The sequence below is a fragment of the Neophocaena asiaeorientalis genome, unplaced genomic scaffold (genome assembly GCF_003031525.2).
Source record: "Neophocaena asiaeorientalis asiaeorientalis breed wild unplaced genomic scaffold, Neophocaena_asiaeorientalis_V1.1 scaffold79, whole genome shotgun sequence".
Classification (NCBI taxonomy): Eukaryota; Metazoa; Chordata; class Mammalia; order Artiodactyla; family Phocoenidae; genus Neophocaena; species Neophocaena asiaeorientalis.
Window position 1 is genome coordinate 6,263,359 of NW_020175402.1, and position 22,174 is coordinate 6,285,532.

Sequence of the window (22,174 nt, forward strand, 5' to 3'; positions counted from 1 at the left end):
TTCTCAAACCATGAGCAGTCTGCCCCCTAAGATGATATCCCACACTCCAGACTTCCTCTCCCTCTTCCCAGTGATTAAATGTATCAGTCTTGTGTGTTCTGTTCAGGGGCCTATTAAAGCCAATCTGGTGACATCCCCCAGGATGTCTGCGTTTTAACTGGGAAATCCTGTAGGACAGAAAGTAATCTCAAAGGAACTAATCAAAATTTCAGGCACTATAAAAATACTGGAAGGAGGGAATTTTCACTATCATCCCTTAATGGGATTATAGGAAAGAAGTTTACAATGTACCAGATTTACTTTAATGTTTTTTTTTTTTTGAACTTTATCTTTGTAGCAAACCTGTTAGGTAGATTTTATTATCCCCTTTATCAAATGAGGGAATCTCTGAAAGGTTTAGTAATTTACCTAACGTCACCAATCTGTTGGGGAGGCCAGTGTTTAGTCACTCCCCCTCCCCGATTATGACTCCTGGTCTAATCCTCTTTTCACCATACCACTGCCGCCTTCAAGGGTAAGTGTAGGCAACTGCTTACAGTTTACACATAAATCTGGGCCATGGGGTTAACTGGTTAACTTATATTAAAAAAAAAAAAGGATTACTATGTTTCTTCTCTTCCCTTGGTGGGATCTATGCTCTGAACCTGGACTCTGCCAGAAGTCTATCACATTTGGTGCCTGACCTTATTCATTCCAACCATAAATGTGATTACGGACAGAAAAAATGCGTTGAGCACTCTAAGCAAAATTATGATGCCAAAAATCCAAGATGCTGTGTTATTTATTTTACTACTGAGTCCACCCAAGCCTCCTGTATCCAGGGAGGGGATGATATCAAGTTGACACTTGAGTGCATTATTTATCTGTTTACTACTATTTGCAATAACAAAAGCTATTAGGAGATGGACTGTCCTGGGATCAAATATCCCTGCAGGAGTCAGGTTTGCCTCTGATTAAAAATGCTTCTGCCCATCCATCTTTTAGATCGCCTCAGGATTCTGGTTCCTGAATACAGGATTTCTCTTGGGGGTGGAGGGACACTATTACGTTCCTCTCAGTGTCAGGCAAACCTTACTATTTAATAGCTTTGTGACCTTGGGCACATGACTTAACCTCTCTGTTTCCTCAGTTATAAAACGGATTGGCTGACAGCTACACTGAAGATGCTGAAAGCCTTTAATATGTTTGAAAGCACATAACAACGAAGCCTAGTCTACAGCAGGTATTCAAATAGCATTTATTTCCTTTCTTCCCCAGGTAAGGACTCGTTGAAGGAACATGTAAAATTTTGTGTGGATGTGTGAAGTGTGTTTTTCTTGGAAATACAGTCCACAGTTTAACAGATTATCATGGGGGCCAGCGACATCCCTAAAAAAGAATTGTGGATTCTCCTCTCTGCAACGCCGAAGGGTGAATCTCTTTCTCAGGGGACCGGATGTTTACTGGATATTTTTGTTCTCTGGGCCCTCTTTCTGTAGCCTGCTAACAGAGGAGGATAACCAGGTGAGGGGGTGTCTTTCTCAGGGCAGGGCCCCCTTGAACTTTCCCTGAGGGCTCTGTGACTCCTGTTCGTGTTCCCCCCCATATGGGGGTGGGGTGCCATCTGCAAGTGGGAAGCAGGTTTATTTTAAGGCCTCTCAGCCTTCGGGGTTCGCTTCTTCACTGAAAACCCAGCTTTTGTGGGTTCCCCCAACCTAAAGCTACTCCCTTCCCTCCAGCTGTTAGTCAAAACTTCGTGGTGCGACCCTGGCCGCCCCCACCCTCCTAGGCCCCAATCCCAAGGCGGTGGGGGCGGGGAGGCCGCGCGCGCCGCTTCCGCTCCTCCAGCCCACCAGAGGGCGCTGCGGCCCCACCTCTGCCTTCCCGGAGTGCTTCGCGCCGGGCCCCTTCAGCGTGGGTGAGCGAATGTGAGAGTCAGCGTCGCGCCGTGCGCGCCGTCCGCCTCCGCTGCTCGGCGCCCTTATTTCGGCTGCGAGGCGCGGGCGCGCGCGTAAAGGCATAGAGACGGGCGTTGAGCTGTCGGGCTAGAGCGTCGCCGAGTCGGAGCCGGAGCCGGAGCCCGAGCCGCGCGCTGTGTCTCCGCTGCGTCCGCCGAGGCCCCCGAGTGTCAGGGACAAAAGCCGCCGCTGCGCCGCCTGCTGCCGTCGCCGGGGCTCATCCGCTGCCGCCGCCACCCTGAGGAGAGTCCGCCGCCGTCGCCACCCCTGAGGATCCGAGAGCCATGTCGGCCAGCAGCCTCTTGGAGCAGGTACAAGGCCCGGCCCGCATGCCTCGGCCATTGTGTGAGGCGAGAGGGAGCCCGACTAGGCCCGGGCCCGCCGCCCCCGGTCGGGCCGAGCTGAGGCGGCGCCTTTAGCGGGCCTCATTTTGAGGCTCTCAGGCCGGCCGCGCCCAGCGCCTCGCCCTCGGCCCGCTCTCCTCGCTCCTCACTGGGCCTCGGAGACCGCCGGCCGCGCCGCGTCCCCTCCTCTCAGCGGGCCTCGTTTTTCTCTTGTTTCCTTCCCCTTCTTTGAAGCCCTGGTCCCCTCGCGTTGTTTGTGGCGCGGCCCCCCTCCTCCCCCTTGGCCCCGCCAGCGTCGCGCTTCCCCCGCCTCCCATCTTCAGCCTCCCCCTCACCCCATTCCTGACGCCTCTCCTTAGGCCTGCGCCTTTATTCCCGTATCGGTCCCGGCTTTAACTTGTCTCTCCTTTTCCGTTTTTTCTTCGGACGATGTGCTGCTCGGCGACGTTTCCTTTCCCCGCAGAGACCAAAAGGTCAAGGAAACAAAGGTGAGCCCAGCTCCGCCGGTGCCCCTGGCGGGCGGGGGACCCCGTGTGTGGGGGGCGGGGTCTCCGGGAAGCGCCCCGGGGAGAGGACCTTTCGGAAGCCGCTTAGTTTGCAGGTGCCTCACAGTTAAGTATTTGACCCTTTCGGTGTGTTCCTGCAGCTGGCGAACAGCTTTGTAGTGAACAAGGAGTAATTCATTAGGGGTGGGGGTGGATTCGGTTTTGAAATGTCCCAGGTCCTTTAGTTTCCTGTAGGTCTTAGAAGGCCTTTGTTTTTCATCCTCGTGGATCACACTCTGGAAGTGCTCACATGTGATGGGGGAGGGGAAGCGGGAGGGAATAGAAATCTAGAGGAGCCAATAAAATGACCTTTTTAGATCAACTTGCTCTGGGTGGAGGGAGACATTTTTACTGACGAATGTTGCTCAGCATTCATTCTCATCTTTATCCTTTCGAAACCCAAACTTACTTGCTCTGTGTAGTATGGTTTTTCTCTGGTTAGGAGGTATTTGATTAGTTTGGGAGGTGGATTGTACGATTGAGACACTCCTAATTTGAATTTTTTCTCCTTTAGTACAAAATGGATCTGTACATCAAAAGGATGGATTAAATGATGATGATTTTGAACCTTACTTGAGTCCACAGGCAAGGCCCGTGAGTAGTTAACCATTTTCGTGCTTGATCAGAGGATGCAGTATACCATTATTCTTTCTCTGCTCTATCAATAAGTTTCATTTTCAGGGGATGACTTTCTTAATATCAGTCAATACGTTATAAAACCAGTTGCTACAAATGTCATAGGCCCTTAAGGATCTTATCTCTGTTGTGAGCAAACATACCATTCTCTGAGGCTAGTACTGATAACATTTTACAGTGTACTAACAGCAACACTTGCTTGAGTAGTTCTTCCTCCTTAGCAAGAATGTAACAATGTAAAACTTAAGAATACTGTCTGGTGTTAAATGTTTTCACCTCCCAAACATTTTTCTTTTAGGAAAATTGGATTCATACGTGATGGGAAAAACTAACATAAAATCACCTGAACTTTATTCAGTGCTGCAGAACTGAGTATCTTCGTTTTGTCTAGTCACTAGTTAGTGGGTTCTTAGGTTATCAGAACTATTTTGGAGCTGGGTACTCTTTCAAGTTGAGCTGCATCTTCATCTGTAAAGAGCAATTTTGTATATATCTGGCTTCTTAGGGGAGCTGTATTTACAAAACGGAGTTGAAGGAAAATAAAATACTGTTGAGAACAGAGATCAAGAATGATGGAATTCCAGTTTTTGCAATGTAATCTGTCTTCTAATGTGAAGATTAGTTGCATGTAGGTCCATATATGAACATGAACTGTGCACAGAGACTTCTTTGATTCAGCAGTTCTTTTGTGTTACTATCTTGGATCCCAAAGACAGTCACAAAGTTGTAACTAATAAGTATAACTCACCAGACTAATAAACCAAAAGGAAAATTGACAACTCATCCAGAATATCCTAAAAGATGAAAAAGTTTGTGGAACATTTATATAAGTTCTGAACAGATGGTGTATGGTATTCATAACAGTCTTGAATAACTTGACAGTGCGTGCGCATGTTTGGGCCTAATGCTTACATAAAACTTTTTGATCCGTTGTGTAGAATTTTCTGAATTGAAAGTGTAGAAACCGCTTAAGCAAGTGATTGGAAAAAAGTTTTTGCAGAAGACAACCAGTTAATCAGGAAAAGTAGGGAAGGAAGTGGAGGAATGAACTATTAAAATAGGGTTCTTGCTCTTGAGGTAGTTTGCTTACATAATCATTATAACAAGGAGAGTGGGAGCATTTGGAAACATAATTCTAGGTAGTTCTTGTGAAACATTGTGTAATTCAGATTTTTGAGCTCAGGGGCATGTGGGAACCTGCCAGTTCAGGTGTAGGCATTTAGCTCTATAGTGGCATAACCTGTGATATTAAATGTGTTTGTTTTTTATTTGTTAAGTAAGCTAAAGCTTGAATATTTTTGAAAAATTTGTGGGGGAGTTTGTTTTTTATTTAAGTTAAAGCTAAATATTTTTGAAAAATTTGGGGGGAAATATAAATTTTGGTTGAATAGACATAATCGGAGACTCTCTGTAGTCTGTCAAGGCTGTTTCATCTACTCTTTAACCAGTTTTTTATTTTAATTTTTGAATTTTATTTACTTTTTTATTCAGCAGATTCTTATTAGTTTAACCAGTTTTTCATCACCTTATATTGGAATAATTCTTCAGGCTTAATCTATTAAGGGTGGTCTGAATTTCTTATTCATAATGGATTTGGGGCTGTTAAAATTATAACACTGTCTTCGAGAAATAGACTTCTCTTAAACTTGAGAGTATATGTGAAAGAGTTAGGTTTTTAAAAGAAAATTTAGAATTGGCAGAGAGAAGCACCACCATTTTATCAAACTATATTCGTTGAAATATTTAATCTTTAGGAGATGTGTTTTAGTGGCTAGGAAGAAGTACTATTGGCTTTGGTAATACAAACTTAAGGCCTGACATAGTTATGGTCATCCAAGTCTCTTACGAACAAAACTCCCTATTGACTAGTTAGTGGATTCTTAGATACCAGAGCTGTTTTGAAGTTAAAGTAGTCTATTTTTGAGTTGAGCTGAGTCTATATCTATAGAAACCAATTCTATATATCTCTGGCTTCTCATTTAAGGGAGTACTTTGTGAGTTACTAGGATTTATGAAAAAGAACTGTCAGCATAAATGAAAGTAAGAATGCTTCTGCAATGTAATCTATCTTCTAATGTGAGGACTAGTTGAGTATAACTTTATTTCTGGTTGTCATTCTGAAGGATGATTCCTTTTATAAAGATGTGGACTGTACTGTCTTTAGAATTATATTGCTGTTTTTAATGAAGAAGTTAGGTGTGCATTTTAGCTTACGGCCTTAACTTTTATAGGTGAAGCAAAACAGGTAGCAACATTTTTTTTGGTTTTGAATCCACTGGAAGCCACTGTGCATTTTCTTTCCAGGTTATAATTAAATAGTGGCATCTCTTGATATTCCCAGATGGTTTGCCAGGAGGCTTTACTGGTGTACAAGGTGTACTGAACCTTGATTTTTGGTTTATGGTTGAGGAATGGCTGCACAGATTTTTGGGGTAGAACTTGAAATTTCCGGTTATTTTTGTTTTATCTATTATGTAGTAAGTTTTAATAGGAAACTCTTGTGAATACTTTTTCTTTCTGCCAATATTCCCACTCCTTCAGTCCAGAGATAGTGGTTTTAATGAAGGCGTCATCTCAGTACATCTATAGAGGAAGACTTAAACTTAGTGAGATGACGGGTTTTCCCTTTTCTGAATTGTAGCACTAAAAGGTAAGGCTGGTATTCACTGTATGTCAAGTTTAATTTTAGATGTTTAAGCAGTTCAATTATTAAACCAAAACATTATCTAAGTCTATAAAAATAGCAAGTTTATGGGAAGAGACCATCTGAAAAGGTCACTCTCCTTTTTCATGGTAATGACTGAAATATTTGAATTGTGTGAATAATTGGGAAAGGAAATGTTCTGGTCGTTTTATGTATTTTTGTGTTTAGTTTTAATTAACCCTTTTTTCTTCTTCCACAGAATAATGCATATACTGCCATGTCAGATTCCTACTTACCCAGTTACTACAGTCCCTCCATTGGCTTCTCCTATTCTTTGGGTGAAGCTGCTTGGTCTACTGGGGGTGACACAGCCATGCCCTATCTAACTTCTTATGGACAGCTGAGCAACGGAGAGCCTCACTTCCTACCAGATGCAATGTTCGGACAACCAGGAGCCCTGGGTAGCACTCCATTTCTTGGTCAGCATGGTTTTAATTTCTTTCCCAGTGGGATTGACTTCTCAGCTTGGGGAAATAACAGTTCTCAGGGACAGTCTACTCAGAGCTCTGGATATAGTAGCAATTATGCTTATGCACCTAGCTCCTTAGGTGGAGCCATGATTGATGGACAGTCAGCTTTTGCCAGTGAGACCCTCAATAAGGCTCCTGGCATGAATACTATAGACCAGGGGATGGCAGCCCTGAAGTTGGGTAGCACAGAAGTTGCAAGCAATGTTCCAAAAGTTGTAGGCTCTGCTGTTGGTAGCGGGTCCATTACTAGTAACATCGTGGCTTCCAATAGTTTGCCTCCAGCTACCATTGCTCCTCCAAAACCAGCATCTTGGGCTGATATTGCTAGCAAGCCTGCAAAACAGCAACCCAAGTTGAAGACCAAGAATGGCATTGCAGGGTCAAGTCTTCCACCACCTCCAATAAAACATAACATGGATATTGGAACTTGGGATAACAAGGGTCCTGTGGCAAAAACCCCCTCACAGGCTTTGGTTCAGAACATAGGTCAGCAGCCAACCCAGGGGTCTCCCCAGCCTGTAGGTCAGCAGGCTAACAGTAGCCCACCAGCGGCTCAGGCATCAGTAGGGCAACAGACACAGCCATTGCCCCCACCACCACCACAGCCTGCCCAGCTCTCAGTGCAGCAACAGGCAGCTCAGCCAACCCGCTGGGTAGCACCTCGGAACCGTGGCAGTGGGTTCGGTCATAATGGGGTGGATGGTAATGGAGTAGGACAGTCTCAGCCTGGATCTGGATCTACTCCTTCAGAACCTCACCCAGTGTTGGAGAAGCTGCGGTCCATTAATAACTATAACCCCAAGGATTTTGACTGGAATCTGAAACATGGCCGGGTTTTCATCATTAAGAGCTACTCTGAGGACGATATCCACCGTTCCATTAAGTATAATATCTGGTGCAGCACAGAGCATGGTAACAAGAGACTGGATGCTGCTTATCGCTCCATGAACGGGAAGGGCCCCGTTTACTTACTTTTCAGTGTCAACGGCAGTGGACACTTCTGTGGCGTTGCAGAAATGAAATCTGCTGTGGACTACAACACATGTGCAGGTGTGTGGTCCCAGGACAAATGGAAGGGTCGTTTTGATGTCAGGTGGATTTTTGTGAAGGACGTTCCCAATAGCCAGTTGCGACACATTCGCCTAGAGAACAACGAGAATAAACCAGTGACCAACTCCAGGGACACTCAGGAAGTGCCTCTGGAAAAGGCTAAGCAGGTGTTGAAAATCATAGCCAGCTACAAGCACACCACTTCCATTTTTGATGACTTCTCACACTATGAGAAACGCCAAGAGGAAGAAGAAAGTGTTAAAAAGGTAACCAGCTTACCCTTCTTAAGACTTTAAAGGAAGGAGAAGGAACTAGAGAGAACAGGAGAGGTATTATACCGAGCCATTAATAAAAGCTTTGTAAATAACACAAGTATCACTTAACAGTTCAAGCCTTAATGGAGGATAATTGGTCTTATTATTTGAACCTTAGTGTGAAAGAATATGGGAACATTAATGGAGGACAGAAATGTGGGCTTAAGTTAAAGCAGAAACAAACTTAGAGAAACTGGCTTTACATGATGCAGAAAGAGGTGAAGAATGAGTCTGAAAAAAAACAAAGGGAATAATTGAAGTGATAGAAACGTAGAAATGAAAGTAGGAGAGATTGAGGCTGTAATGTGGCAGAGAAAAAGATAATTCTGTTGGAATTAACTTTTGGCCTTGCTGGGGTACTGTAGTTATTTTCAAGAGTTGGTGTGTCACGAAGCCCTGACATTTCTGCCTGCCTGCTGACAACTGGCAGTGTTAAGAGGATGTTTTTCAGACCTTTCTTCCTTCTGTCTTTTGTAGTGTTCTGGTTAATCACTTTTTTTTTTCAAAATCTTTTTCCCATTAGAAAAGGTAGTTATATAAAACTTGGAAAGCAGATCATCCAAAAGAGCTGGCTTCTTGTTCTTAACATTTGGTTGTATTCCTAAAGATTCACTTTCTCTTTTCCTCTGTAACAAGTGGGAATCTTGAACAGAGTGATAGGGAATAGTTCCAAAGTAAAGAGTTGAATTTATTTGAAAGGGTTGGTAATGCTTGATCCCATGTATTGAGTGTAAACTCTAGGACCATAAGAAAATGATAAAATAGTGGTTGGGGCAGATCATATTATCCAGAAGTTAGACATGTTGAAGTATAGGAAGTAGGTGAAAAGATAATGGCAAGGAGAAAATGTTTTTAAAACATATGTATATATTAATGATAGAATCCTGAGTGGTTAGCTTCAGATGTAAAATAAACAAAACCTAACAGACTTAATGTAAATACATTTTCCTTGAATTTGTCATAAATTCATAGGGATCTTATGTAGTTGATTTAGGACCTGAGGCACTTGTTATGCCTTTATAAAGACTTATTCCTTTGAGCAGTGGGAGGAAGACTGCTCAGAGAAGTAAGTTTGCTCTGGTAGATTCTTGACCTCCATAACACAGAATCAGAGGTCCATAGTTGTCTAACTAAAGCTGGATGGTTGACTTTTATTTTTGGCTGCATTGTGTCTTCGTTGCTGCTTGCGGGCTTCCTCTAGTTGCGGTGAGCGGCCTTCTCATTGCAGTGGCTTCTCTTGTGGAGCATGGGCTCTAGGCGTGCGGGCTCTAGGGCACAGGCTCAGTAGTTGTGGCGCACGGGCTTAGTTGCTCCGCAGCATGTGGAATCTTCCCGGACAAGGGCTCGAACCCATGTCCCTTCCATTGGCAGGTGGATTCTTAACCGCTGAGCCACCAGGGAAGCCCAGGATGGTTGGCTCTTTATCTTCCAGTGTGTACAGACAAATAAGAAATAGAGTTATGCTTGTCAGTGATGCTGAAAGTATTGGGGAGATAGAGCCAGGTTACTGGAAAGTTGGCTGTCAGAAAAAACTTGGTACTTTTTAGTTCTTTAAACTCTTTCCTTTCCCAGAGTTTAACAGTTTAACTTAAAATCCTCCGGAATCTATAGAAAAAAGATCCTTGATTATTTTTGCCAAACATCTGAAAGGCTCTAAAGATGTCTTAACAGGCTTCTGTTTCTAGAGGAACAAGGAAGGAGGCTGTGGCCTTTTAGGCATCATGTAGTGGCATAGCAGATTATGAACGTGTGTGGGGGCATCCAGGTGCTTGGTTTAACTACTTGAAATATGCATAGTATTTGTCACATACTAAGAATCTGCTTACTTTCATCTGCAAAGTTCTGTCCTACATCTTGTGATTAAAAGCAGGAAGGCAAAGATAGGAGTATTTTTTGGAATGTGCAGCATAGCCGCTAAGATAAATTTGTATTTGTTAGAACTAGTGGGAAAGCTTGTGTTTAAAAGTGAAGTAGCAAGTCTGAGGATTGTTAATTTGTGTGCACTTTTAATCAAGTATATATCTGTATTCACTTGAGTGGTTCAGTGAATGATAAAACTTCATAAGTAGGTGTAAGATTCATTGACTAGTCTTGTGTTTTCAGTGAGTGTAATAATAATCAAGGTTTAGGGTCTTTGTTAAGCTAACTAATGGCTCTCAAAACCGTTCTGTAAAGACTTTTGATGAATGAGTATCCTAATTGTTCTGAGGCTGGTGAACAAACCACCAAAGGTAAAAACTTAAAAGCTTCAATTATACTTGTGTCAGATTACTTTTTAGTTTACTTTCTTTAAGAAGAGCTTGCTGGGGTTTCAGGAAGGTCCCTATGATTGCTTCCAAACCCAGCTACCCTTTCAGTCAGTATTGCCTTACTCCTGTGTTGCCCACTGTTACCCTTTAACATCCTTACATAACTGACTGTAAACTGTTCTTCCAGTTTTTATTAGGCTTCCAAGACAAAACAAGTTTCATGATAATGGGACTGATAGCTCATTGAAGCATTGACTCCCTTAAGTGGGGTGTTTGTATATGTGCGTTGGTATTATTTACAAGATTGAAAAAAATCTTCCAGCCAAGTGGAAACTCAGTCAGTGGGGAAATACTTAAAACTTCATCCTGAAAATGATGTCACAGCTGTTCTAAAGTTCCATGATTGGGCATGTTTCTTGGCAGAACACACTGAAGCAGAACTACAGCCATTTTTGCCTTGTTCTGTCACATGATCTAATTCAATACCATAGAACCTTCAAGATCTGTCTGGCTTGGATATTTTGGATCTGTCTGGCTTGACACTTCCAGCAAATTTTAGTGACTTCATTTACTTAGTTGTATACTTTAGATACTATTTTGTAAACTGCTTTCTGCATTTATTTAGAACTTTCCTCTAATTGTTATTCTGTGACATCACTTTTTAAAAATTTATTTTATTTTTGTTTGCATTGGGTCTGTGTTGCTGCACGCGGGCTTTTCTCTGGTTGTGGCGAGCGGGGGCTACTCTTCTTGCCGTGTGCAGGCTTCTCGTTGCATTGGCTTCTCTTGTTGAGCATGGGCTCTAGGTGTGTGGGCTTCAGTAGTTGTGGCTCACGGGCTCTAGAGCGCAGCCTCAGTAGTTGTGGTGCACGGACTTAGTTGCTCCGCGGCATGTGGGATCTTCCCAGACCAGGGCTCAAACCTGTGTCCCTTGCATTGGTAGGTGGATTCTTAACCGCTGAGCCACCAGGGGAAGCCCTGTGACATCACTTTCTAAAAAAAATTTTATTTAATTTATTCTTTTATACAGCAGGTTCTTACTAGTTACCTATCTTATGCATATTAGTGTATATAGCTGTGACATCACTTTTGATGGCTTCATAGTATTCTATCAAAAATTTATTGTAATTTACCAGTCCCCGTTATTGAATAGCTTCTTTATAATTTTTTTTCCAGCTAAAATAACAGTTGTAAATATCCTAAGATATAAATATTGATTCATACCTATCCTTAAGTGCTGTGTCAAAGGATATATGCTTTTTTTTTTTTTTTTTTTTTTTTTTTTTTTTTTTTTGGCTTCGCAGGCCTCTCCTTTTTGTTTCCCCCCCTAAACCAGAATCTGGGCAATCAAGCTAGAACCTGTGCTTTAAACTAATATTTTTTTTTTTTTTTTTTTTTTTTTTTTTTGCGGTACTCGGGCCTCTCACTGTTGTAGCCTCTCCAGTTGCGGAGCACAGGCTCCGGACATGCAGGCTCAGCGGCCATTTCTCACGGGCCCAGCCGCTGCGCAGAATGTGGAATCTTCCCGGACCGGGGCACGAACCCGTGTCCCCTGCATCGGCAGGCGGACTCTCAACCACTGCGCCACCAGGGAAGCCCAGGATATATGCTTTTTGAAGGTCTTGCCTGTGCTATATATTGCCATATGAGCTTTTTTCTTAAAATTTTTTTGTTGTTGTTGATTATTACTGTCAGCTATTCAGAAGATGATGGCAGTCAGTTAATCTTTTTCTCTGTCTCAGCTTTGGAATAGTGGGGCATAAAGGGAGAGGTACTTCCTGCAATAGTGATTTTTTTTTTTTTTTAAAGAAACCTCATAAAATAGTTGGTTTAGTTCCCGCCCCCCCCCGCCACAATATTTATTTGGTTGTTCCCAGTCTTAGTTGCAGCAGGCAGGCTCCTTAGTTGTGGCTCCAGGGCTCCTTAGTTTGCCACATGCGGGCTCCTCATTTGTGGCATGCGAACTCTTAGTTGCAGCATGCATGTGGGTCTAGTTCCCTGAACCCGGGCCCCCCGCATTAGGAGTGCAGAGTCCTATCCACTGTGCCACCAGGGAAGTCCCTAGTTGTTTTAGTTTTGTCTTACCTTTCTAGCTTTTTAACTCTAGGTAAAAATAAGATAGTCTAGTAGGGGAGACTAAGGGCTGTGTAATTCTCTTAATGTCTAGCCCAACATTAGACTCGATCAGGCACTTGAGTAAAGATTTTTCTGAATAACTGGAAAGCTAAGGGGAGATTGAGGAGAGACAGATCTAGAGTAAATATTACTATAGTGACAACAGCTTAAGGTGTATATTTTTAAAAATTTCATTGCTATTAAGTGAGAATAGCAGGATTTTTTTTTTTTGGACTGAATTATTTAATTAGGTTCTTTGTAAGAAGTTTAGAACACTACTTTGTGAGGATAAATTCCGTTTGTAAGAGCGAACACAGAGGGGAGGTAACCCTGGAGTTGAGGAACAGCTTTTTTTTTGTTTGTTTTTGTTTTTTTGAGCAACAGCTTTGATTCTTCGCAGAATTTGTGAGTCCACAGCTTTCTGATCAACCTTCCGCTGCTCTGTAATCTCGAAGATCTCACCTTCCTGGTGCCTGGGCTTATGTACTTTCTTCTTGAAGTAAGCATCAGTGAGATGTTCTGGGATTTTCACACCACTGATACCAGTTTTGGTGGAAGTGGCAATGACAAATTTCTGGTGTGTTCTCCACAGAGTATCTCGATTGAGGGACAGAGGCCCAGTCACAAGTAGTAAGCCGCTGATCAGCTGCTTCAGGAAAATGACCCTCTTGCCTCTGTGGTGCCCAATGAGGCAGATCAGAATGGTCCCAGGAGTGATGCTAGCATGCAGTTTTCTCACCTGCTTACTGAAGGGTTCTTTGCCGTGACTCAACAGCTTTCGAGGCACATCTTCAGTAGGATAATACCTAGGCATTTTGTGAAGTGTAACCACCCAGGTACCACTATTCTTGTCACCACCAGCTGGTTTTGTGACAGTAGCAAGAACCTTCACCTTCTTTTTCTTTTCAACCTTGGATTTAGCTGCTCAATACTTCCTCTAGTACAAGGCCTTTCTGGAATACATAGCCGATCGGGAATATCTGCCAATTCCTCTGACCAGGACAGGGTTTTGGCTGCATTGGGGCTTCCCCTTCTTAACCTGCTTCACCTTTTTAACCTTGCCACCAGCATCAGCCTTCTTGGCTTCAGGTTTTTCCTCATTAGTATCTGGCTTCTCAGCCTTTTCACCTGCCATCTTGCAAGATGGGAAAAAGAACTCAGGATTTCTTTACCTTTAGGATTATTCTGATTTTCAGGCAGAAGACCTAAAAATGGTGACTTGGAGTGTGTTTGGACATACTGAAAATTTATTATGGTGTTTAAGAATTGAGATGAAGCTATTTATCTTTTCTTGGAACAACTTTACTGTGTGCTAGACACTACAGAGAAACCACAAATGTATTGTCAGGGAGCCTTATATTAGTGACAAGTAACAATACAAAATGAAAAGTGTTTTCTCAAGGTATGCACAAGGTGCCAGTTTGGAAGCTTGAAGATTGCCTAACCCATCTTGGGGTGTGGGTTGATTGATCATAGAAGAATCCTGCAAGAAGTGATCTCTGAGCTGAGCCTTGGAAGATGTATAGAAGATAGCCAGAGGTGTTTTGAGAAGAGTGAACATGGTTCAGAACAGCCCAAATCTGTATCGATAATAACACTGTAGAAGTAATAAGTTGGAATAGGAATTCCTGTACAGTTCAAGAACAAGTCTAATTGGAGTTTGTGGAATGGGTTTCCAGGAAGAGAAGTTTGGAGATTAGATTAGGAAAAGGGAATTAAATGAAATGTTTATGCAGTTAGTTGGATATAGAAGGAATCTACTGAGAGAGATACAAAGTTGGCTTAAAATAAAGTACTAGAGTTTAAGAGAATGAGGAGTAAGATCTAATTTGAGTTAGGATGGTGGAGGTCCTTGATGTAAGCTTCAGTGAAAGGCAATGGGAAACTTGTAAAGGTGAACCAGTACTTCGTAATAATAGGTATCATTACTGTGTGTATATATACATACATATATATTTAAATGTTATCTTATTTCTCATCGTAGTGTTTAGCTTAGTAGAGATGATTTATAAGGGGGAATATGATAGCTGTTATCAAATGATTTTTCATGCTAGTGACAGCACTGGAACCAATAGGTAAAAATTATAGGGAGGGAGATTTTTGTAAAGGGGGAACTTTCTAAAAATGGAGTCTTAGTCACAGGAGGGTTTCAAGAAGAGACTAAAAGAACTTTTATTAGGTAAATTGTAGAGAAGATTCACACATGGGGTAGTTTAGATCAGAGAAACCGAGGAGTAAAAGAGGATTAGGTGGCCCAGGATAACATTTGAGGTTCATGGAGAGGAATTGATGGTACAAAACAGGTGTTTTTAGTAAGACCTTATTTTTGTTTGTGTTCTGTAATTTCTGACCTAAATACTAATTACATATAAAACATAAGAAAGGACTTGAGAACAGAAGGAGATAGATGACAGATAGGATTTGTGGATTCTCAGTGAATCGTAGTATAGATTAGGTATTTGGGTAGTTATTAATATATTTATTGTGTATTAATGAAAAAAATTATTACCTAAAATGTAATAAAGACTTAGCAAAGGAACATAGAAGTGATTACTTGAGAAATGTTTCCTTTAAAAAAAAAAAATCTAGTTTTCCTATAGTGTTGGCATAAGTAATATTTCTCTTATATAAGGAAGTTTTTTTTTTTCCTTACAGCCATCTTTTTCCTCCTAACCCTTTAATTTGGGCATTTAGTCCCTTGTTTATAAATGTTTGAGGTAATCATCTTGGCTCCATTTTCAACTTCAGAAAAAAATTTAAAATATCCAAGTTTTAGTGATACAAAAATCAGAAAAGAAAGAAACATCACTTGAGCCAAATATATTGTTTTCTTACTATTAAATCTTTAGGAACTAAATGACCATGCAGTATTGTTCTTTCCATTTAACATTACTCCACTCCACCACTGTTTTAAATTGCTTCTTCAGAGCTAGTGAGTGGGCATCCTGTTTTAATCAGGATGGCAAACCTGAACGTTTTGTAAAATTCTAAGGCCGTCTATGTTGTCTTCTGTCTTGCAGATAAATTTACTTGTTTTTCTGCCAGTAGGATTGAGGGAATTCTATTTGTATTACTCACCACCTTCCTTGCTTTGTGGATAAAATGCCTTTCTGTAGCCTTGTTAAAGGAGGACCAAAAGAGAGTAGGTGATACTGAATTTGGATCTCTTTGAAGCATGCCCTTTGTTTGTATCCATCTTTCAACAAATGTTTTGTGGTTTTTTTAAATTTAATTTTTGGCTGCATTGGGTCTTCTTTGCTGCACGTGGACTTTTCTCTGGTTGTGGCGAGCGGGGGCTACTACTCTTCATTGTGGTGCGAAGGCTTCTCATTGTGGTGGCTTCTCTTGTTGGGAGCCCGTGCTCTAGGCATGTGGGCTTCAGTAGTTGTGGCCTACGGGCTCAGTAGTTGTGGCTCACAGGCTCTAGAGCACAGGCTTAGTAGTTGTGGCCCATGGGCCTTAGTTGCTCTGTGGCATGTGGGATCTTCCCGGACCAGGGCTTGAACCCATGTCTCCTGCATTGGCAGGCAGACCACCAGGGAAGCCCCCAAATGTTTGTGTTAATTTCTAGGATAGAACAGATAAACAAGGCACCATCTTTGGCTTAGGACCAGACAGTGTTGTTAGGTGGACAACAAAATGGATAAAATATGAGATAAGAGCTGTAATAGAGGGATGAAGAAATATTTTGGCTTTCTGGAGAAGTGATAAATTTGGGGAAATTAAGAAAGTCTTCATGGGGGAAAGAACATTTGATCTATATCAAATAGAATGAGTAATTGGGTAATCAGCACTTAAATGATAGCACAGTGCTTGGCACATGGTATACATAAAAGTTTAGCTATCTCATCTAATGTATCATTCTTATATTTTAGATGAGGAAGCAGGCTCAAAGAGGTTATTTATACAAGGTCTCATAGCTAACAAGTGGTGGAGTTGGTAATTCAATGTCCAAGTCCAATAATGTGCTAGAGCTAGCTAATTGTGAGCCAGTTGTTTAGCTTTCAAGAATTTTAGCAAGCTAGTTGTTAAGCACAGTCAAATTGCATAAACTTAAAAATTAAATACGGGCTTCCCCGGTGGCGCAGCGGTTGAGAGTCCGCCTGCTGATGCAGGGGACACGGGTTCGTGCCCCGGATGTATTAAAAGGTGTTTTAAATGCCTTTCTATTTACATTGAATTACATTGTATACTACAGTTAGTAATATGTTACAGTTAAACTACATAAACTTAGAATACCATTATGATTACCATTAAACTGTAATATTTATTCATTTATTTATTTATTTATTATTATTATTTTTTTGCGGTACGTGGGCTTCTCACTGTTGTGGCCTCTCCCGTTGTGGAGCACAGGCTTTAGACGTGCAGGCTCAGCGGCCATGGCTCATGGGCGCAGCCGCTCCACGGCATGTGGGATCTTCCCAGACCGGGGCACGAACCCGCGTCCCCTGCATCGGCAGGCGGACTCTCAACCGCTGCGCCACCAGGGAAGCCCTAAACTGTAATATTTAAATTCATCACTCTTAAAGTTATTATGTTTGTATCAGTATATAATATTGTGCTTTTGCACATGTCTTCTCAGCCCCACTGTATTCCTGTATTCCACTGGTAGTTTGAGGTCAGCCATGTTATTGACACCACGGAAATTGGCAAATGCTATATACAAGTCAGGACTTGATTTTTCTTGATTGTCTAGACTTAAAGGGATGGATAAAATATTAATATAGATTTACCACAAGGCATGTGGGATCTTAGTTCCCCGACCAGGGGTTGAGCCCGTGCCCCCTGCAGTGGAAGAGCGGAGTTCTAACCACTCAGGGAATTCTCTTAATGCAGATTAAACTTAAGTGTGTCATGTCTCTATCCCTGACATATTTTGAATAAAACAAAATTTGAAGAATTAGTCTTCCAGAATTTGAAAATTATTATCCAGTTTAGCAAGGAAGTTGCTCAAATTGACAAGCCAGTGAAGTTCTGACATATGTCATTGTTATTTCACTTTTGTCTTTAAGTCATTAGTATCAATAAATGAAAATACGTTGGAACTCCACCCAAAGCCACAGTCTCTCTCTAGTCCCAAAGCCCATGGACCACTGTGTGATATGTGGAGTTTGCCAGATAGAAAACTGGGCCTTGTGAAATGAGAAATTTAATATGGAAAGAATAAGTGATAAAGCTGGAGAGGTTGGTTGGGCCTAGTATAAGAAGGGCTTTGGATTTTTATCCTGTACTTATGTTTTTAGATTGTAAGGGAGGATAGTCAGTGTAGAGTGACAGTTTAGAGGATGGGAAGGATGAAATACTTAGCACTGACTTCGTTAGGTACTTTCATAGTTTTACTTTAATCCCCACCAACTCCCGGAGGCAGTATCCCATATTTATAGGTAGGAAAATGGAAACTCAGGTTAGCAACTTACCTGAAGTCATCTATTAAATGAGGAGAGAGAGGTGTAGTTGACTCAAATACCGAAGGAGAGTCTTTTACAATAGTTGGGAGAAAGACAGAGCCTGTATCAAGGTAGTGGGAATGGGGAAGTTCCATTTGAAAAATGTGGTAGAAATATTTGCTGATTAGTTACTTTAAAAAAAACTTAGAGAATGTGGGATGAGCAGCAGGTTAGGGTTTGGAGATGTGTTGGCTTTTGGAAATAGTATTTGGGGTGCTTGTAGGACAGAAAGGTGATGGTAGGATCTGGAGCTCAGGAAAGATCTGTTGATAGAAATTTGGGAGTTTCCAGCTCTCAGTATAGGTAAAGGCATGGATGAGTTTAAGATTCTTCAAGAATATTGGTAATAAAAATAATGGCTGAAATTATTGCTCATTCTGTAGTGTCGAATATGCACCTGTCCTGAATACATTTTTTAAAAAATGAATATTTGTTTTTGGCTGCATTGCGTCTGCATTGCTGTGTGCGGGCTTTCTCTAGTTGTGGTGAGCGAGGACTACTCCTTGTTGTGCTGCGCGGGCTTCTCATTGTGGTGGCTTTTCTTGTTGTGGAGCATGGGCTCTAGGTGCACGGGCTTCAGTAGTTGTGGCACGTGGGCTCAGTAGTTGTGGCACACGGGCTTTAGTTGCTCTGCGGCATGTGGGATCTTCCCGGGACAGGGATCGAACTCATGTTCCCTGCATTGGCAGGTGGATTCTTAACCACTGCGCTACCAGGGAAGTCCCTGAATACATATTTTTATGTACGTTTTCATTTAATTCTATCATTGTGAGGTATGTACAGCTATCTCAGTTTTACAGATGAAGGCACTGAAGCACAGAAAAGAGTACATTCTTTTTGCACAGTTGCCCAAACTAAGAAAGCAGAGCTGATGTTCTACTTCAGTGCGGTTCCAGAGCCAACATGCATTGAGAGAAGAGGGCCAAAGAAAGAACCCCCAGCAATAACACAATTTAAAGGATGGATTAAAGAGGGACCAAGTGAAAGGGTTTGAGAGGGAGTAGTTGGAGCTTTAGAAAGAGAACAAGGAAAGGGCTATATCTTGAGTAGAATTTCAAGCAGTGGGGTATAATCAGCTTATTCAGAGACTGTAGAGAGGTAGCAGATGACTGCAAATGCCAACAACTATCTGAATAAAAGTAACATGAGAGTGCTTTGTTAGGGGTTTGAAGGTTTTGGTCTCCATACATCATTCAACAGACTGTGCATTTGTTGTTTCTATAGTGCTCCAGCCCTTCACAACCTGTGAAGTTTTCTAAGCTGTCTGTTCCAAGTCTTTCAGGGATTTAATGAAGTAAGACCAGCTTCTGTTTAGTTAGTATGGGCTGTTTTGGTGAATTAGACCATATAACAATGTCTGAAATGCAGTTGGGTATTAAAAATGTCAGTATTCTGTTTTTGCTATGGCTAAAGATTGATCCAGAGGGGACTGCTGTTTTTCCAGACTTAAACATTTTGGGACAAGGGGTAGTTAGCGATTCTAGAATCATTTAGTATTTACTCTGAATAGTTTAAATCAGGAATTACTCAGATGTGAACCATTCTGCTTACCTGCCAGAAGTAAAGATTAGTCCTATGACAGTTTTCAAACTTTTAAAAAGTGGAATTGTTTTTTCTCCTCCAAACAAAACCTTACTCAGAGCCCCATGAATGGCTAATTTCACACGCTCAGCTCTCTTTTTTTCCCTGGGTGATCTTCGAAGCATCTCCTCTATGAAGCATAATTTGGAATCCACTGGATGACAGGAATTTTTCAAAAAATGGTGCATGGAGGTGGAGTTGGGGGTGGGGGAATCTATTTTGAAATTGAAGAAATGTAAGGAATCTGCAGCTTCAGCATCTCATTTAGGTGTATTGGTTATTTAGTCTTGGAGGAAGGGAGGGATTAGAAAAACACCTCACAGCAGCTGGCGATGCTACAGCATTGGCTTTGACTGCCTTAGTTTAAGGAACTGTATGATAAAGGACTGACACCTGCACTATATAGGAGTTTCATGTAGAGGAGGAAAAGCTCTGTTCCCTGAATTAGGGAAAACAAAAGATCTCTTTCTTCACCATTGAAATCTGCAAGTCTGCAAATGAGGAAGAAGAGTGTGGTAGGCTCAGATCATCCTTTCTGCCTTTCTCCACAGAAACAGGTAATTCAATTTAAATTTGCATCCTGCTGCCACCACCTCCAAAGCAGATTTTTCTAGTTATAACAACTAGACAGTATAGACTTAACAACTAGCTCAATAGTGTGCCCTAATGCTTTTCATCCCTTGCTGAATAAGCAATTCCTAATTGAACTGATTTAACTCCAGTTAGCCATAGGGAGGAAATATAAGTGAAACAGTATAGTATAGTGGGTATTAAAGTGCTCATTTTGGGCTTCCCTGGTGGCGCAGTGGTTGAGAGTCCACCTGCCGATGCAGGGGACACAGGTTCGTGCCCTAGTCCGGGAAGATCCCACATGCCGCGGAGCGGCTGGGCCCGTGAGCCATGGCCGCTGAGCCTGCGCGTCCGGAGCCTTGCTCTGCAACGGGAGAGGCCGCAACGGTGAGAGGCCAGCGTACCACAAAAAAAAAAAAGTGCTCATTTTACAGGATGAGACCAAGTACAGAAGAAAAGAATAGCAAGACCAGAGTTGAGTCATTTTTATGGAGGACTGTCTTTGAGTTGGGTCTAGAAGGATGTATATAGGAAAAGATTGTGGAAAGAAAGATGAAGGAAGAAAATGGCTAAACCTTCAAGTTTAAGCTGTTGGGTATGTGGGGAGCGGGAAGAGGCAGGCAGTTGCTCTTTCCAACTCATTTGCATTTACTGCTGTTGTAATACCTGGTGGTTCTTATGAGGTATTTAATACTCTGCTACATGTGTCAAAGCTAAAAATTTGGACAGATCACTTGTGTAATATGTGAAGCCATTTAGAAAAGTTAGACTTATATGTAAGCTTTTGACTTCATGTGGACCTTTTACGCAATCAGGGTATAGATAGCATATAGAGCTTTTAAACTGTTTGCATGTTAAAAAAAATTTGCAACGTGCAAATTTTATATTAGCATTTTGCAAATTTTCCATGTGCATTTGTTTTTCATTGTAATAACCAAATTATAAAATGTGTAGACAGTAAAAGAAAACTCACTCATAGTTCCTCTACCCTGACAAAACCGCTCATCATTTTGGCTTACTTTCGGACACAAGTTAGTGGTTTATACAATTATAATCATATTCTATGTAGTATTTTATCCTGCTTTTCCCCCTTAATACTTCAGGTATTTACCCATATTTAGCCATTTTTTGCATTTATACTTAAGGCACTTACCATATCTTATCTCTGATCCCTTGTAACAATCCTGTAGAATAAGATTATTTTCTTTTTTCTTCTTTTTTGGCCCTGCTGCTTGGCTTGCGGGATCTTAGTTCCCTGACAAACTCGGGGCCCCCTGCAGTGGAAGCTTCCAAGTCCTAACCACGGGACCGCCAGGGAGTCCCCAAGATTATCTTCATTTTACAGTTAGGGAACTGAGATTCAGAAAGGAGTAATTTTGTTAAGATCACTAGCTAGGTTGTAGAAGAGCTGGAATTCGTTTTGCCCCAAAGCTTTTCTGTTCTTAGGCCTTGCTGCATCTTCACATTTATCATTTAAAATAACTAACTGCAATGTTCTATTATCTACTAATGCCCGTAGTCAGTCAACTCTTCGTTGGCTATATGAGGAGAGCGTAATTGGTTGAAACTTAAACCTTCATTTAAGCACTTAGGTTTAAAACTCCCTCATCACAAGCATCAAAAGGGAGCAGATTGGATCTACTCTACCTAACCTTGTGAGAGAGTTGCTGCTAATGACAGGCAGCAAGAGTAAGGGAGAACACAAATGGTTCTGAATAATTACTGTGGAAGGTTAAGGTTATAAAATCGAATGGGAAGGTTTTAGGCTACCTAACTCTTTTTGTACACAGACTGCAAGATTACCTCATTTTAGTGGCAGAACTAGAACCCTAGACAAGTTCTTGGGTAATTCAAAATCATTTATGACAAATGTTACCTTACTTGCAGTCCGTAAGCCTGCAAAGGGGTCCCCGGGGAGGGGAGCAGGGTGGACGTGGTGTGAGAGCTTCAGAGTATAAATTCCAAAAAAAATGGTAACAATTTAAAGCAAACTTTGAGTCACCTGGAAAGTATTTACAAAAATACTGATAACTAGGTTTACCCCCAGATTTACTAAACTGAAATTTTATTTAGTAAGCTCCCTAGGTAGTTCTTAAAAGGATTAGAAGCAGTTGAAGAGAAGTTTCCCAGTTTGTACAGGTTACCATCTGAGAGTTACTTACATTGCAGATTCTTGTGTTTCCTCACGTACTGAGTGGGCACCTTTGGA

At 41.7% G+C, this 22,174-nt stretch overlaps 2 protein-coding genes across 3 annotated transcripts in view; one reads left to right on the forward strand and one right to left on the reverse strand.

Annotated features, from left to right (window-relative positions):
* Positions 1–1,887: 1,887 nt before the first annotated feature.
* The window catches only part of YTHDF2 (YTH N6-methyladenosine RNA binding protein F2), a 31,165-nt gene continuing 10,878 nt past the window's right edge, over positions 1,888–22,174 (forward strand). The window contains exons 1-4 of one of the 2 annotated variants that reach the window (XM_024766691.1): positions 1,888–2,248; positions 2,745–2,769; positions 3,341–3,411; positions 6,366–7,952. In XM_024766691.1, the coding sequence (XP_024622459.1) occupies positions 2,222–2,248; positions 2,745–2,769; positions 3,341–3,411; positions 6,366–7,952 (1,710 nt within the window). In that variant the 5' untranslated portion in view covers positions 1,888–2,221. Of the gene's footprint in view, positions 2,249–2,744; positions 2,770–3,340; positions 3,421–6,365; positions 7,953–22,174 lie in introns of both variants that reach the window. The other variant, XM_024766690.1, reaches the window with a different exon arrangement.
* On the reverse strand, positions 11,822–13,325 carry LOC112414282 (60S ribosomal protein L6-like). Its single transcript, XM_024766692.1, has 2 exons — positions 12,754–13,325; positions 11,822–12,716 (listed from the first exon to the last, which is right to left on the reverse strand). Exons 1-2 carry the CDS (start codon positions 13,176–13,178, stop codon positions 12,632–12,634), a joined length of 510 nt encoding a protein of 169 aa, XP_024622460.1. The 5' UTR covers positions 13,179–13,325; the 3' UTR covers positions 11,822–12,631.

Coding starts and splice junctions, on each gene's coding strand:
- LOC112414282 (XM_024766692.1), bottom strand. CDS start 13,178: ATGCCTAGGTATTATCCTACTGAAGATGTGCCTCGAAAGCTGTTGAGT. Junction 12,717..12,753: donor TCACAAATTCTGCGAAGAAT/CAAAGCTGTTGC, acceptor AACAAACAAAAA/AAAAGCTGTTCCTCAACTCC.